The following is an 18,700-nucleotide window of genomic DNA, read 5'->3' on the forward strand; positions in this document are numbered from 1 at the left end:
AAATAAATACTATTGTGTTCTATATACATTGTTTATTGTTTATCCATAGATCCAATGTAACTTACACATTCCACCCTATAATTGGAGTTTGTAAAGTACAATTCAAAGTGCACTGTACTATAGTTATAGAGTTTTAGATTGAAAAAAATGACTTATAAATGAACTTAATTCGTGCCAACATGCTAGACATAAAACAGTTGGCAAGGCACCCAAAACTCTTTAATCTCAAGTGCAAATTGACAATTTCATGTCCACTCCAATTAATGGTATAAATTGTATTTGTATTTACTTTACTTAAAGAGGTAGGCCAAATCAAGTTCCCCCAACTTTGTTTTTTCCTCCACTTCAAAATCAAAAGCATAATATAGAGGAAGATATAAGGAAATTAACAATCAATGATTGAGATAGACTTATTGTGTGAAGTGATATTCAAACTGCCATCACTTGTTCTCTAATGCATGGACCCCTCTTTTGTCTCCCTATAGCTAAGAAATTTGCTACCCCCTATACCCTATACCTCATCCTCACCCTCAAATCATCCTCACATTCTTATTGCTTAAACTTTATAAATTCCTCATCACCTCTCACAAATTAGAATCACTCCAAAAGATTGAGTATAACCCTGGTTAACTAGCTAGACCAAGAATTTCAACCTTCATCACTGGATCCATGCATGAATCCATCCATGATCCATGTTACCAAAATCATACCAAACTTCTATCTCTTTCCTTTTGACCACAATCACATGTCATCAATTCTAATCTTAGTAACTTTTTTCAAAATCACCGAATTTTCCTTCTTTAAGCCAGCTAGTTAGCTTTAGACAAATCCCAACCAAACCCACCTGAAAAACAGTACCATTTTAAAGAACAACTATCTCATACCACAATACAACCTATATATACACATACATATATATGTATCCCACCAAATACACGAACAAAACAAAAACATCTTGTGCTCAAGCTCATTAACACACACAAACACACAAACATATCCTAGCTCAGAACTTTGAGAACATTGACATGTCAGCTGCCGTGGCTGCGGCCGCCTCTGCCGCTATCTCCGGCTATCAAAACTCCTCCTCAAGCAGCAGCAACCATAGTGACGAGTTGTTAACTTCACAAAGAATGCAAGTTTCTGTTGCTCCACCATTAAGCAGGTACGAGTCACAAAAGAGACGAGATTGGAACACTTTTGGTCAATACCTAAAAAACCATCGTCCACCATTAACACTCTCACGTTGCAGTGGTGCGCATGTTCTTGAGTTTCTACGTTACTTGGATCAGTTTGGAAAAACTAAGGTTCATTCTGAAAACTGTGCTTATTTTGGAAACTCACACCCACCAGGTCCATGTCCTTGTCCTTTGAAACAAGCTTGGGGTAGTCTTGATGCTCTTATTGGTAGGTTACGTGCTGCTTTTGAAGAGAACGGTGGTTCACAAGAGATGAACCCTTTTGGAGCACGTGCTGTTAGGTTATATCTTAGGGAAGTTAGAGATGCTCAAGCTAAAGCTAGAGGGATTGGTTATGAGAAGAAGAAAAGGAAGAAACTGAATCAAAATCATCAAAATGGGTCCATGACTATGGTGGAAAATGATCATGTGCATCATCATCATCATCATGATGTAGTGAATTCAGGTTATGGTCATGGTGATGGTTTTGTTGATCAGTACTCAAATTTGAATGGGACAGCTTCTAGAAATGCTGCTGAAGTTTCTTATTTCTCATTATAGTGTGTGTTTAAGATATAATATACTTTAATTATCATATATAATACCTAATATTTCATGCATGTGTTGGTAGAAACTGTTTGGGTTCTATGATTAATGTGGCTCACATATGTAATAAGGGTGTGGTCATTATTGATAGCTTATCAGTGTTCTATAGTGTTCTAATTAATAGTGATACTTCATTCTATTATATGCTTTGATTTTTAGGATAAGGGAAAAGTATAAGGACAGTTGTGAATTTAATTAATGATATTCTCTTATATAATTCAGTTAGAAATGCTTGCCATACATCCATCTTTCGAATTTATATCTTTTCAGCTCGATTTTTATAGTACACAATATTAAAAAAGGCATAAAGATTTGATATATATGGACCACCCAAACAGAGTCCAAAGTGAACCTCTTACTGTTTTTAGTAAATTTTAATAAAATATTTGTGTCTTTCCCTTTTTTTTAAAATGATGAATTTCCACCTTTAGTCCCTTCTTGAAAGGTCTATATAAAACAAACTTATTTGTGGTAAGACATTGCAAATTATTTTAAGAATTATTAAAAAAGTTCTTTAATTTTTTTGGGGAAAATAAGGCAAATACTTTTGGTAAATTTGTGATTATTATTTGTTTCAATGAGTGTGCATCTGATATAAATGAGGAGATAGTTAGTTAATAGAAACTTAAATATTGTTGTTAAATTAATTGCAAAAGATTTACAAGTGGTTGTTTCAAACTTGAACTAATCAAGTTTGTTTTTTTTCCACAGGAAAGCCTTTAAATATAAAAGAGCACAATTAAAGGGTTACTCAACCCAATTACAAACCCACATCAAAATATGAGGAATAATTAAGAAGGAAAAGACTAAACTTATAGAATTGACTAAGCTTTTTTGTTTTTGTCAAAAATCATTTCCACGACGCAACTTAACTATAACTTTTGTGAAAGCTAAGCCATATCTTCTCATTCCTTACCATCCAAATCACTTATATGGCTGAGTTTCAAATCAAAGTCAAACCCCCTTTTCTTTGTACCGCATGGCAAACTAAAACTAAGAATAGTTTAGACAAATACAAACCAAGAGAAAGTCTTGGTTGGGCACATACCCAACACTTCAATTTTAGACACACACACAAAACCAAGAAAAAATTAAAGATAAATAAAATTATAATATATCAATTGATGTGACTAAATACTTTTAATTTAATTTTGTTAGGTTTATGTTAGTATGTGCCCAAAATTGAAGTGTTGGATATGTGTCCAAACAAGACTTTCTATACAAACCAATTAAAGATCACTTATCAAATCAAGCAATTAAGCAAATATTATAGTATCATGCTGGAAGCATATGAGAATATTATAAAACAAATATTTCAAGTTGAAGAGAAATATTCAAATTTTCTTATTGTATTATATCATGAATGGATAACATTTAACTACAAGGGAGTTCAGAGTTTGCGGTGTTGAGAATCAATCCATCCCATCTCTTGAATGGTGGGGAGTATATCTGTCTTTACTGTTTTTCCCATTAATTTACGGTATTTATTCAGCAGAATCAAAAGTTTGAATGACCCGCACTAATGAAAAGCTTCCACTGCTTCATGGAGAAGATGGTGAAGTGGGTGTTATGCATCACGCTTTCTTATTGAATCTGTTTTTTTTTGGAGAAGATGGTGAAGTTTGAACCTTCCAAACTTCCACGGAGTGCACAAAACATCTGAACAAATTAAAGTAACCTTCCAAATTTTTCAATTAAGCAGTGCACTATACATCTAAACAAATTAAAGTGACAGTTAGCAAAGTGAGGTTAAAAGATTGTGAAGTTAAAATATAACCATTGACTAAATAAATAAAATGGCCAAGATTTAACATGAATGACCTATTAGTCTAGTACAATGGCAAAAATCATAATAAATTTTGACCATTATATTATTATTAAATCAATAGTTATTTTCTAACTTCAGTATGCTTGTCCGATCTTTTAAACTCACATATTAGCCGTCACCACAAATTAATTATATTGATGGTTTAACACATCTCACCACCCTATTGGAGAATATTATAGGATGTTTATGCCAATCGGATTCTATAACCTGAACTGCATAGGGCACGCCAGAAATTGAATAGGGTGGGCAAAGAAAGTGCCTTTTTGCATGCAAACCAGGGTTCAAATCTGGCATTTTGCAGTATTATTATAGCATTTTTTGTTAAAAAATACAGGGAAATGGCTAAAAACAAGCAGCGCAGGACTCAAACTCAGGGTACACAACTTGTGGCCGCATGACTTTACCGCTAGACCGCATCATTCACTTGTGATATAAATGCAAAGTCTAGCATAATATATAATTAGCTAAAATATGTTTGAATACCTGATAAAAATTAAAATTGAGACTTTGGGAAGGTCATTTCTATGTCCCTATCGAAATCCGACACTGATTGTATGTTGTTACATTGGAATTAATCTAATACTAATTTGAGAAAGCATGCAAACTTGCATCAGTTTCTATTTTATTAAAAAAAAAATACTTTCAGGATATTTGAATTGTTTCATTGAACGAATCTAATGCCAATTTGAGAAAGCAGATAAAACCAACTTACAGACATGAACGGATGTCAAATTTACATGCTCCATGCCAGTAGGAGTAACATTTGTTCTACAACCACCACTCAACAATGTCTATTAATATTATACATCAATCAAACAGGAAATTTGCTGGTTGCATTGTACTGAGACTAAGACATTAAAAAAGGTAATAGGCAGTATGATCACACTCAAGCTGAATCTAAAAAAATCTAAGAACCAATAAATTAAATATTACTCAGTCCAAGCATTGAAGAAAATACCAAGGATAGCACCCATTTCTGAGTCAAAACCCATAAATGATACACACAATAATATAGACACCTCTTCCGTGAAGCCAAGAACTCATGGGACAAACTTAATGTCTTTGAAGTATTCATGCTCAAGAGCGCCCCTGGCAGTAATTCTTCTGGTGGGATCCAAGCGAAGCATACTCTGGAATACAATACACAGCACATCCACAAACCAAAGTAAGAACCAGTGAAAATCAATGAAAAGAATTTTAAGGAAGGATATAAAACATGCATGTTAGTAGATTTGAAGCGAAGGACATAAAACAGAGGACAGTCACTTTCCCTCTCCCTATCCTTTCAGTTCAAACCTTGCTCGATTTGAACATTACCAATTGGTAAAATCATGACTGATGAAGTTCATTATAATTGACTAAAAGGAAATACTTGTGACCTCGTATCTCCGTTTTGCATGGTTAATATTTCCATGTCCGAATAGTGAAAGTTTAGCTACAATCAGTCGTTGTTTTGCCAAATAAATGCAGTGTTCATCTAAAACCTTATGAGAAACATTTCCAACTAATACATGTGTTTTTCTAATTACTCCGAAATGTGGATCTTTAGTTTGTTTTTTCTTTTCTTCCAAAGAAGCCAAACTTGCCCGCTGAAATTGACACTGGGGAGAATCGAACATGAGACCTTAAGAGGAGCACACCTCAAGGTCCCAAGCCACATCACCAGGCCAACCCAAGTGGGTTAATGTAGATCTTTAGTTTGATCACAGTTCTAAAGTAACAGATATTACTTCCTCTTCATTGATAACAAAATACATATAGTGTTTGATTTCTATTTATCGCCATAATAGAGAAATATTTATTTCCTACATTATTTGAAAAATATCATGTTTGATGTTGTAACTTACGGATAGAAGATCAAGACCAGCTGGCTCCAGATTTGGGACTTGAGTTGCCAGGTCCTACAAAATACAAAATAAGGTTAAAATGGGCAATAGAATCCTAACATTAATTAATGTAAGTTAAAGATCCGTTTAATTACCTTAGCTGGCCACTTGGGAAAGGCTGATTTAAAATCAGGCAATGAAGTCACTCCAGGCCATGTTTCCTCATTCGGTGTACCCGTGATTCTTCATACAATGAACAATGTGAAAAATTATAAGCATACATTTTTTTAGAGGAATTATAAGCACACAAGGAATTATAAGCATACATAATATACTGTTTATTTGTTTGTTACATGCCTGTTTGGAAGCAAAAATATATTGATTTTGTTTGCATTATATAGATCGCAATACCAGCAGTATAATGGTCCCTGGCCTATATTTTGAAATGAAGGAAAACCATAGTAAAATATGTTACAAATCTCTAAAAGGATATCTTCAGTTCCTCCACTTTTTGTCACAAAGCCCTAAACTAGATTACAAAACATTGCCCGAAATCCAGCTTTATCCTCATAACTACCAACCAAATCCAAATGGTCTCAAAGCTCTGAGAAATTTTGATGTAAATTACAGGCATTAGAGAGTTCATATCACCTACATATTATTTGCATCCTTCTCTCAAAGTACTGCATACAGTACTGAGAATCTTCCATCAGAATCTCTATTTGAACTATTAAAAACTGAAAAAATTGGTAACCTCCTAATCATTAAGATTAATCAACAGATGGAAAATTCCAGTACACATCTGAGCCATAATTACAATTGAAGTGTAGAGACTTTTAATGAATTTAGGAGGCATTCTGTGCCAAATTCTTATCAGAAAGAATTTACTATGATTTCTAATGAACTGTAAAACTTATGGCAAAAAAGCTATGTACCTGAATATTTTAAACAATTCATCAATCTCAGAGTCCCCTGGGAAAAGTGGCCGTTGGTTTATCATCTCTGCAAATATGCATCCCACTGACCAGACATCAACCGGGGTAGAATAATGACGAGACCCAAGCAATATTTCTGGAGCTCTGTACCAGAGTGTCACCACCTAAAACAATCGCCAAAAGTAAAACCACGATGAATAAATTGGAATAAATATTATACTTTAAAAGCCCCTCTACCATTACATTTATACTTATTCACAATATCTTTATGTTCTTACAGAATCTACTATAAATCTTTTAATTTAATAATTTCAATCATTTGCACTTGAAAGAAATAAAGACTACAAAATACCTGACACAAAATCATAGCAAAAGCCAAAAAGAACAACGGACAAAGGATTTTTGCTTCCTATGTTTACTTGTAGAACTCGCTAACTTGTATTCGTGTATTTAATTAAAAGGGCAACCTGGTGCACTGAAGCTCCCGCATACGCAGGGTCCGGGAAGGGGTCCCACCATTTGGTGTATTGTACGCAGCCTTACCCTGTTTTTACACAAGAGGCTGTTTCCAGGACTTGAACCCGTGACCTTACAGTCACATTACAACAACTTTACCAGTTGCGCCAAGGTTACCCTGTATTCGTGTATTTAATTAAATTTTCAAATTTATAAGAAAGGCAACAGTCTCAAAATTAGTTAGATGGATAACAAAACAGGCCATAAGATTTCAGAGTTCCCATGAGGCAATTCCCTTCAGTTAATTTGGGAGTTAAATTCAGCTTATCCTATGTAAACCAATGTTAAAATTAGCAGCAATCCATTAGGGGGAAAGACAATTAATGAACAACAGCAACCATTAGCCTTCACCCAAGTAAGTGAGTTGACAAAATGAGCAAATAAACGGCATAGGGCTGTGTCAGTAACCATTTCAGCAAATCATCTAGAGAAAGGTCATAATACCGGTCTCTTCTACTAAAGCCTTCTTCGGTTTCCCTTTACCACTTTTAATCAAACTATCCTCCATAATTTGATTGATTTTCTCACTAGTCAGTGGCCTACTAGGAGGATCCAACAAATTATAGTCAGGGAGAAGAAATGATAAACTGACAAATCTTGTCTTCAAGATCAATTGCATTGCTTTAGCATTATAAAACAGTAAGGTTTTCGACTAAAGTTTGCAGTTCAAAATTATTCAAACATTAAAGTTAGGCATGAGTACTTAAATAATTCTTGTACGCATGCCCGTTCATTTCAAATTTTTATAATCTCTGAAGATGTCCAAATTCCAAAAGCCAACATATGGTACACAAACCTCATGTGTAAATGTCCTAACAGGAATTCCAAATGCCCTGGCCAATCCAAAATCTGCAAGCTTTAGCGCATTAGAGCTGCGATCAATCAGCAGATTCTGTGGTTTCAAGTCTCTATGAAGAACTCTATGAGAATGACAGTAAGCAATGCCACAGAGAATTTGATAAAGGAACATCTGCAGAAGCATCATTAAACAATTCAAATTCCAAATTAATTGTTCCACTTTGCCACTATTAAATCATCACTTTTTCAAACCGTGATAAAATAGATTCATGTTAATGATGCGTGATAAGGTAGAAATATTTAATCATGATAAAAAAAAATGCACAATAAAACGGGAAGGGAAGTTAACAGGAAAGTAATACAAACATGCTCAAGCTCAGATACTTGAAAGTTGAGGCAGGCAATAAAAAGGGGAACCAAAATCTAATAAAATAAAAAGGATGCAAATTAATACAATTTTTTTATTGTCATGTAATGCTCTGCAGCAGAAATGAAGAGTTCCTTCTGATCAACTAGTAACTATTGTACCTAATATTGGAATATGCTGCCAAATTGAAAATAAATATGATATGATTAGTTTATTTTTTTCTCAGAAATAGAGAACTCCTTTAAGCAGCAAGCACATTCAGTTTCAGTGAGCAATTGAAAGCCCCAATCAAAATACTAAAGGCTGGTTTATTTTTTTGTCAAGAACAGGTAATCCTACTTTAGTTTCAGCAAGCACCGCTTTAAGCACTTAACAGCCCCAATCAAAACGATAAAGGACAAACTAAACCAACCCATCACTCGACTTCATAAATAATCACAGACCTTTATTTGCCGTTGATCTTTTGCAAATTCTGGAGATGAATCCATAAACTTCTTTAGATCCAAGTCAAGGTACTCAAAAACCAGATACAATCGCTTCTCACTGTGCACCACATCCTGCAACCTGCCATCCACATAACCACCAAACTTAACTCAATAAGCAAATAGTTAAAGAACTAGAATAACATGTGGACAACAATGTATGAACTAATGGAAACAGCATATCAAACGGGAATTAAGCAACAGGTTTTCCTGTTCCACCCAATCCTAATTTTAACGGTATAAACAGAACTAGAGTATCACATTTGCCACAAGACAGATGTAGAATGATAAAGAACACGGATCAGACAATTATGTAGGTAGCATTGCAGTGCCACATATGCAGCATTGACAAGACCAGGATAATACAAATATATTTACAATTCGCAAAGCCATAAACTATCAGAAACATCATCATACACTAGTTTAGCCATCTCAAAATAATCACGCATAGACATATGAGAGTAATCAAACCATCTTTTTTTCATATGCTGTCATAATTCAAATGCCAAAAATTGTTTTACATGCACATCTATAACTATAACATCAATGCACCAAAAATAACACAAGATAAACTCCGTGTTTCAACACTAGGCGGAATAACATTAGAACAACAATGCATGAACTATGAACTACTTAAAACAACATATCCGTCGGGACTTAAGTCAACAGATTTTCCTGTTCCAACCAATCATAATCTCAACAGCATAAATAGCTTTAGAGGTCACATTTGCCACAAGACAGCGACGGAATCATAAAGAACACGGATCACACAATAATATAAGTAGCATTGCAGCGGCAAATAAGCAACATTGAGGCGATCATATTCAATTCGCAAAGCCATAAACTATCAGCAACATCATCATACAATAGTTTATCCATCTCAAAATAATCACACAGAAACATGAGAGTAATCAAACCATCTTTTTTCATCTGTAACAACTTATCATAATTTAAATGCAGATCTATAACCATAACATCAATGTACAAAAAATATCACAAGATAAACACCATGTCACACGCTAAACCATGCATTAAACATTAAACTTCCAAATTTCAAGCATAATACTATTGCTTAGTGCATCAATTTCAATACTAATCGCAATACCTAACAATGTTCCTGTGCTGCATTTCCTTCAAGAGAGAAATCTCTCGAATAGCGGTACTCGGAACTCCCTCATCTTCCTGCTCAAGACGAATCTTCTTCAAAGCTATCGTCTCATTGGTAGCACGGTCACGAGCCTTGTAAACCACACCGTAAGTACCTTCTCCTATCTTCTCAACTTTCTCGTACTGTAAATATTCACAAAATCAATTAAATAAATCAATAATCAGATGATATAATTTTGTAACTTAAAACTATAAGTGCTTTTCAGTTTTCACTAACCTGTTCCATCAGAAAAACGCTTAAAGTTCAAAGCGATGTTGAAATTCTAAGTAACAACAAAGAGAGATAAAAAAATCAGGGAGTGAAATTAGAGAGAATTGAGGAAAATTGAAGAAGAAGATCTGAGCAGTTACCAGAGAAACGGTTACACAGACAGCGCGCCGTGTGGTCTCTCTCAGTCTCATACAGTCTCCGCCTCTTTTCTGTGTCAAGTCTTTCTCATTTAATTTCTCACCCTCTATTTATTGATAAATAATTTTTTTAAATTTTTTTTAATCCATATTTTAATTATTTTGAGTAAAACTCCTTCTATTGTCCCATTGAGTTTAACTCGGTTGCTAAGGATAATGCATAATATATACAGATCTGGAGTTTGAACTTGGGACACTCAACTTCTGTGAGCTCCAGCCACTAGACTACTTGACAAAGAAAAAAACTCTCGCTATTGATCCATACAATTTGTGTCTATGATCTGAGTTACTTAAAGTTTTGTTCAATCTAGCTCGTTTATTAGAAAGACTAAAATCATACCCTTTAAAAAAATGTGTTTAAATACGCTAGACTTAGGCTTTCGGTAAATTTATTAGGTTTGTTATGACATGATATTATGTATATATAAATAAAGTTTGACTGCAAAATTTTGAGTATTAGTTGACATGTTACTCGGTTAAGAAGTAGGTTGGATGTTTTTTTGAAAATCTTAACCTGAAATATGCTTTTAAATAAGTTAACGGATTATGCCAAACCTTTAAAAAGATTAAATCATGTCAGACTTAAAATAAAACATTTGACAGGTTATAAGTCAAGTTCAAATTTATTATCATGAAACAGACGTTGTAAATATAAATTTAAGTATTACCAAATAAGATAAGTGTGTTTTACGTACCAATTGTTTGTTCGGCCACCACCCATTTGGTGTATCAAATGTATTCTCATAATCTCATCTCATTACGGTAACTATTATTATTTTGAGTAAAATTATCCCAAGATTGATTCATGGAGTCTGGTAGAACCTGTGGTCTAACTTACTTAAAGTTTAGTTCGATCCAGCTCATTTAGTAAAAAGGCTATGTTCATGCTCTATAGACAGACTATTTGATTAAATAGACCAGACTCACGTTCTCAGGAAAATCTTCCATGTCTCGTGTAATTAAACTAGCTCTGACCTATATACGCAGACATGCATAATAATGGTAATAAAATAGTTCCAAAAAATAATAATAAAATAAAGCCTTAATACAAAGTTCAAAGTATTTATTGACATATCGGTTGTTTAAGAAGTGGACACAATGTTCTTTTTAAAAGTCTTAATACAGAATGGGCTTTAAAATGGATAAATGAGTCAAGTCAAACTTTTAAAAAGGTTATGTTAGACTTAAAATAGTCTTTAACAAGTAATAGAATAGACTTGTATTTTAATATTTTAAACTATGTCTGATCTATTTAAGTAAAGTTGCACTCAATCCGGCCTATACCCACTTATTTCATTTTCATCATCTTGTAATAAATACAATAATTATAAACATAAGTATACTAAACAACATATTTGTGTTTGACATACCAATTGTTTGTTCATCCACAACTCATTTGCTACATCAAATACACTTTCGTAATCCCTCTCTATCATGATAACTTTTCTCCAAATAAATTATACCATATTCTTTGATCTTTTCTCAAGTTATCACATATTCCTCAATTTTATTATAATTTCTTCATGTTGATCCACTATGGGAAACAATTTTTTTTTCCATCATTACTTCGTAAACCTAGTGTCAATTTGTTCATCTCTAACAACTTAATCCAAATTTGTTTGGATGAATTCTTCAGTGACTCTAAGAATCCCCCCCCCCCCCCCCCCAACAGCTTTAAATCTTTAAAATTCTTCATTACTTGAAGAAGGATTCACGAAACTTTCCTTAAATAATATGTACACATAATATGATAGAAAATAATAAGTACAAAAGGGAGTGTTTAGAAGGATAACATAAAACAAAACTACCTCAGAGCAAAATTGCATATTACCACAGAGAAAAACTAGTTTTTTAGGAACCCGTTTTTAAAAAACTCGGTATCTGACCAAAAAGATCAACTAATTCGGTAGAACGATTCGACCTCTTACTAATGGGGGTGGGGTGGGTGATATTTAAAGTTAGAGCAAAATTATGTATGGACTAACCCACCTAAATTGACATTAGCAGGATTTAAACTTGAGATCTTGACAGGAATACACTCCTAGATCTCAAACATACACCACCAGACAAACCCATATGGTTTGTTTAGGAACCTACTACCATAAAGCAAAACTATTACATGCTAAAAGGATTATACTACCAAGAACAAAACTACCTACACCATATCATTAATACTTTACCCTAAAATCCACACATTAGTGTTAATACTATGACACTCCTTGTAAAACATGCAGGTTAAAGCCCTCCATTATATTAATCCCCATATGTGTGCGCGTTTATGTTTACTATACGCACATCCTTCATAACAAGCAGATTAAAATACTCTTTATAAGTTTTTTTGTTATGGTCACTCACGTAGTGCATGTATATACTACACATAAATTTGCCTATCCGTGAAAATCTTCAAATCCTAAAAGACATTTTATTAAACACATAAGATGCAATTATATGTGAGAAAATAATAGCAAATTTTTTCCTCTGTAAAAGTTCATAACATTAAGTTAAACAATGCAAGCAAACCAAAACCCTAAACTTGAGTAGGGTTAAGAGATTCAAGATTAGTACAATAAGAAAGGGCAACAAAACTAAAAAAAATTGATCTTACTTTCTTGTTATTTTTGTATCTTGAGCACACTTTTTTTGTGTTGTAAATACGAAGAAGATGGTGTTAAATAAGCTTGAATGATGGTAATAAATTTTGATCTAATAGGTTAACCAAATACGTCAATGATAAATGCAAAAAAAAAAAAAAAAGGAATGAAAGTAGGGGTGGAAATAGGCTAGGCCGGGCTAGGCTTTGTAAGGCCTAAGCCTGACTTACTTCAAAAATTATAGGCCTGAGCCTGGCCTATTACCCGTCATAGGCTCATTTTCGAGGCCTGGCCTGGCCTTTTTAAAGGCCTGATGAAGTCTGAAAGCCTATTTAAAAGCCTATTTTATGCTAAGGTCTGGCAACACATGCAAGTCTACTCCTAAATAGGCCAAAACTTATTAAGGCCTAAAGCACACAAATATGTTTGCTACTAAATAATGAATTCTTACGAAGGTCTAATCACACCAATATATCAACTACTAAATAACCGATCATTTGAAGGCTTGTGTTTATGAAGAAAAAAACTTCAAAAATATCAATAATGGATGATATATTATATATGAAAAGCTTAATAGGCCGGCCTGATGGGCTTAATGAGCTTTTTTGCAAGCTTTAGCCTGACCTGTTTAATTAAATAGGCCTTATAAAAAGCTTGAGCCTGACCTTGTTAATAAACGAGCTGGGCCGAGCTAGGCTTTAAATAGGCTAGGTCGTAGGCCCCTGTCGGACGACCTGGCCTGTTCCCACCCGTAAATGAAAGTAGGTGAATTTAGGGCAAATTAGTTTCAACCTTCAAGATACATCAGAATGGGTAGGAATAATTGATGATAAGGCAATGAAGAAAAAATTAGGAGTTTGGTAACAACCATCAATAAATGTAAAATTGATTTGAAACTCACCATGAAAGTCAGGGATTGTGGCTTCAATGGAATTGATTTTGAAAATCTTGAATTGATTCATGTTGCCAAAGTCAAACTGGAGAAACCACGTCAGACCCGACGAACGCACTTTTATGTGGAGGAAACGCTAAATTCGACGAACATTTCATATCATTTTATCTCCATCTTTTGATCCTCTCACTTTTTCCTTTATTTCCCACTTATCTCGCACTCTCTTTCTTCTTCCTATGTCATCCCGATTCATCCGATTCATCCAATCTCTTACGATATATTAAAATTATAGTACTAATATATTTTGATAAAATATTCAAAGTGATATTTTTGAATAATTATGGATTTGATGACCATTAAATGTGTCATCCTAAAAATGATTATGGATTTATGATAGTACTCCTATCTAACCTTTTGAATGACATACATATGTAGGTCAACAGGCATACCACAAAGGCACTTATTGTGGCCACTGAATATCTATAACTGATAACATCATATTTTATAGTATTTTTTATTAGTATTTTGTTTAATAAAATCATATTTTTATCAAAGTTTTATTTGCATTTTACTATGTTTGACTTTAGGCTTAATAGCAGTTTTTGCCCCCTAAGAAAAAAACTACAAAACCGCCCCCTAAATTTTGCAACTGTAGCAGTTTTGGCCCCCCAGGCTAAAAAAAAAATAACACGTGGCACCTCACTTAGGGTGCCACGTCATCGTAGACCGAGTCAAAATTGGCCGGGGGCCAAAACTGCCACATGTGATAAACTTAGGGGGCGATTTTGTAGTTTTTTTTCTTAGGAGACCAAAATCACAACTTTGGGAAAGTTAGGGGGCTAAAACTGCTATTAAATCTTGACTTTATTAATAAATAATTAGGTTAACTGAGAGGTGTATAAAGCAATGGTGTAAAATGTGCTAGAATCTTCCAAATAATCAAAACTTGTTAACCAAACAATTACTTAGGGTACTTGATAACCGGCAAATAAGTTGGTTATCACATTGCACTTAGCCCCCATAATGGACAAGTAATTGAGTGATTCGAATGCCTTAAACATCTAATCAGTGCCTATTTTAGGATTTTATAGATTTAAGTGTTTTTAGTACTTTGGAACTAGTAATGCTTGTTTATGATGTTTGATGATGTAGGTTAAGGAATGACTCTAAAGATGTGGGAAGCTGCAACGTGGATTCAGAATGTATCACTGAAGATTTGGGAAGCTGCAGCGCCCTGGAACTCTAGCCAGGTCGTACATAGTACGATCATGTGAGACACGTTAGGACCATTGCTTAATGAGGAAGAATATGAGTTGTCCCCAATGATTGAAATCCTAGGGAGAATAAAAGAATACGTCAGTGGGTAATTAGGATTGGATAAGAACGGATGGATAAGGACAACCCATGTAAAATGACCAAAGGGTACAACTTGTAATGGGTGGTCTTGTACTATAAAAGAACACCATGTGTTAGTGCCAAGGGTCCGAAAATTCATCTTAGAATTGGAGAGGTCAGGTTACGGCTAGGGTTAACAGCTTTAGAGATCTTATTCCATCTCATCTTCTTCATAGACGGGCATGGTGGCTAGATTCTAGAGTTTTTAGAGTTAAATTACTTGGTGATGTTTTGGCTCACCACCCTCCTTCAAGGATTATAATCTTGTGCTAACTCTATTTAATCTATCAATTTAGTTGTCTATGTTTTCATTTATGTTCATCTTCATTTCCATTTCCATGGTTCAACTCACCATGGGCTAAACCCCTTCTAGTAGTTTAGACATGGTGAGGTTATGATTTGTTTGCGATATATAAAGCTATAACACCGAACTTTAATCTAACAAATTGTTTTAACTCAAAACCTTTAGAAATAAATTTTTATCACTTTTATTTCTAATGTTATAGGTCCCTGGTCCTTAACGAGTATTAGAGTGGAAAATGTTTGTTAGACATGAATTTGTCCTTAAATACAACACCACTGAAAGGATCAAGAAAGAATGCTTGAACGTTAACCTGAACTTATAAGGGCTTGGAAGCTATAACTAATCCCTAAGTTCTTGGTAGGACTTTTGTCATATGACACATATGACCCAATAGCTTAATATCTTAGTGCGGAAAGGTCAGGCATCTGAACCTAACAATTGTTGCATATTAAGTATCGTGATCGAGCCCATAAATGAGTGTCGTTACGTCCTTAACATGATGGATGAGGTAACACTCCCTAAGATTAATTGGTTCGTCAAGAAGCCGATTATATATATATATATAGCTCTATGAATCGTAGGGTTGCGAGAAGTTAGAAATGACTACAGCTCTATGAGTCATAGATAACAGGAATATAAGTTAATTTTAGGTATGTTTTTTTCTTTGAGTTTTCGAAATTGTATGTTGGACTTTCTCCTATTCAAAGTTTTTGGAATGCTCTTTTTCCTGCCAATTTTTTACTTACTGTACCGAAAATTTGGTGGGGTGCAGTAAAAAAAGTTCAATTTTTTTTTCCACACAAAAAAATATACAATATTTTATATTTTACATTAAATATTTTTTGACAGAAATACTTTACATTAATTATGAAAGTAAAATGAGAATAAGTGGTCCTCGTGAGAAGTATTTAATATGATAAATTTAATATGTAGGAGATCTAACCACTAGGTTATTTGAAAAAAAGAAAGAAGAGAATAATGGAATTTGAGGAGAGGAATGTCTAGGTCAGGGTGAGAAGTGGATTCTTCCTATCTTGATTGAAAGTCTTCAAAACTCAATGAAAAATAACTCATATTTTGCCATATCTACCAGAGTAGTACGACTTTGCAACATTTTGTTTATTATTCATGTACAAAGAGATAAATACATATGATAAATTTATAAGATCCATTTTAATTAAGGATGACAAAACATGGCAACTTGTATAGGTCTGTCCCGTCAATAATTCGTCTAAAAATGAGCGGAACAGGGCGAACCAACTAGAGATGTAAAGTTGAATATCTCACACCGTCCCGTTTTATGACGGACTAATCCGTTAATGTATTTTTTTTTAAAAAATTATTAATCAAAAACTTTATAAAAGAAATGGAAAATTTAAAGTCATATGAACATGGGTATTGATGACAGTCCGTCATTCCACATTTTTAGAGTCTTTTTATGATATTTTTATAGCATTTAGAGAGTCAATTACTTGTAATTCATGGTGAAATCAGATTAAAACAGGAACAAGAGCCCAAAGGAAGAAATTGAGAAAAAGAGGAAAAAATGTGAAGAATCGTGCCACGTTTGCTCTAATCGTGGCACGTTGCAAGGATGTAGAGTTCTCTGATGCGTTCTGGAAATTTCGTGGCATGATGAACCATGAAACGTGCCACGATGGTTTAATTAAGTTGTTGCCACGTATGAATTAATGACACATGAACAAGTGTTTTGCTTGAATTAGGTGGTGTGAATATAAAGTTTAGCAAGTAAATGGGCTTGGAGCAAAAAGAAAAGAAACGTGACATGCTTTGCTTGTGGAGAAAGAAAGGAATTAGGTCACAAGGTTGTATATATACATAAGAAGCTATTCACAAAGAAAGAAAGCCGTACAGGAGGATTCACGTTTTGGTGGATCACTTTTGATAGGAGCTAGCCGCACAGTGGACATCTCTTTTTGGGAAGAAAGAGCTGCACGCATATCAAGAAGAAGCATGAGACAATAAGAAGAGAAACACAAGCCGTAATGACTTGTTGAGTGAAGAGTCACCACTACGGTTCATCATCTCAGTCGGTTTAATTCCTTTTCTATGCGTTTATTGCTTTGATCATGTGTAGCTAATTTCCTTTGATTAAGCCATGATGAACCTATTGTAATATATGAACCAGTAGTTGAACTCTCTTTATTATCAATGTTATTCGGTCTTTATTCAGAATTATTTGTGTTCATTGCTTTTCATGTGATCGTTTTGTATGACTATTAGCCCTAGCTTCTTGCAATTACATGAATTGATCTTAGGAATTGAATGACTACTAGCCCTTAGCTTTTAATCCTGAAATAGTGATTCTGTTTAACTCAACACTAGGAACCTAGAGATAGGAAATTGAGGGTTATGACATATAAATTAGCGTTCCAACATCGCTTCCGCGGTTATTCAATCTAGTTAAGAGATTAATAGGGTTATAACTTAGGAAAGGGTTTTGAGTCAAGAGATTGATCAAAACCACTTAGTTAATTTGTCGTAAAAATTGAATAGCAATTGAGAGTAAAAAGAGATAAACTATTCATATAGAGCAATAGCGGAATCACCGGCTTAATCATTTGTTTTCTATATAACTTCCAACCATTTTTATTTACTTGCAAATTATTATTTTTAGCACTTAATCCAACTGCCTAGGGCAACCAATATAATCTTTACACATCCTTTATTTTAACGCTTTTGCCAAGTAGAAATTGAGACAGTCCCCGTGGATACGAACTTATAAATTTTATTACTTCGATATATTTTTGGTACACTTGCCAGATTTCTATCAGGTATTTCGCTGGCTTGAATATAGTCATATTTGTAAGTATGTGTACTCTTCCGTTTTATGCTATTAACATGGATGTTGTGAGCTTGTTCGCAGATTAATCATTTTTGTTTTTAGCGATTTTGAATTTGCATTGTATCGATGTACTCTATCAATTTGAATGAATGAATATCATTTATTTTTTAGAAATGTAAAGAATATTATGGCAATCTCTCAAAAAAAATTATAGATTTTTTTTAACAAAATATGAATTAAATATGAATTTTCAAGCACCAAAATCATAAAAAATCATATTTAGCTCATTTTTAGTTAAAAAAATTATTTTTTGGGGGAGAGATTTGTCATAATAGTCTACCTATTTCTAGGAAATTTCATTAAAAAATATGAACACTAGACATGAGTTGACTACAAAATAAGAACCGACTACAAAATAAGAACCAAAAGTGGTGATAACCACAAATCACTCGTGCATATTACTTCTCCTCCTTATCCTAACCACAAATCACTTCATTCCTTCACACTCAGAAAATTGCAACCCAGATGACAAAAGAACCCTCCTCCAAATCAAAAAAGAATTTGGTAACTCTAATTAACCAATTCTCACCACAAGAAATTTATC

General features: G+C 33.8%; 2 protein-coding genes across 2 annotated transcripts; one reads left to right on the plus strand and one right to left on the minus strand.

Moving 5' to 3' along the window:
• Positions 1-599: 599 nt before the first annotated feature.
• LOC146932765 (protein LIGHT-DEPENDENT SHORT HYPOCOTYLS 4-like) lies at positions 600-2,010 on the plus strand. Its single transcript, XM_085704520.1, has one exon. The coding sequence runs from the start codon at positions 1,026-1,028 to the stop codon at positions 1,734-1,736; it is 711 nt and encodes a 236-aa protein (XP_085560646.1). The 5' UTR covers positions 600-1,025; the 3' UTR covers positions 1,737-2,010.
• Positions 2,011-4,317: 2,307 nt separating this feature from the next.
• Positions 4,318-10,135, minus strand: LOC146932766 (cell division control protein 2 homolog 2). The gene is made up of 9 exons (XM_085704519.1): positions 10,052-10,135; positions 9,918-9,963; positions 9,639-9,823; positions 8,495-8,615; positions 7,683-7,856; positions 6,371-6,534; positions 5,591-5,678; positions 5,457-5,510; positions 4,318-4,739 (listed from the first exon to the last, which is right to left on the minus strand). Exons 2-9 carry the CDS (start codon positions 9,924-9,926, stop codon positions 4,650-4,652), a joined length of 885 nt encoding a protein of 294 aa, XP_085560645.1. The 5' UTR covers positions 9,927-9,963; positions 10,052-10,135; the 3' UTR covers positions 4,318-4,649.
• Between the last annotated feature and the right edge of the window lie 8,565 nt (positions 10,136-18,700).

The sequence above is a fragment of the Medicago sativa genome, chromosome 4, assembly GCF_051527215.1.
Source record: "Medicago sativa cultivar Bolivia chromosome 4, Bolivia_mono, whole genome shotgun sequence".
Taxonomy (NCBI): Eukaryota; Viridiplantae; Streptophyta; class Magnoliopsida; order Fabales; family Fabaceae; genus Medicago; species Medicago sativa.

Bases quoted from the DNA above. Each gene is read 5' to 3' on its own strand.
- LOC146932765 (XM_085704520.1), top strand. From the start codon at position 1,026: ATGTCAGCTGCCGTGGCTGCGGCCGCCTCTGCCGCTATCTCCGGCTAT.
- LOC146932766 (XM_085704519.1), bottom strand. The intron at 7,857-8,494 runs GTCTGTGATTAT...ATGCTTCTGCAG, and splicing joins AAGATCAACGGCAAATAAAG to ATGTTCCTTTATCAAATTCT. The intron at 5,511-5,590 runs GTAATTAAACGG...TGTATTTTGTAG, and splicing joins TTCCCAAGTGGCCAGCTAAG to GACCTGGCAACTCAAGTCCC.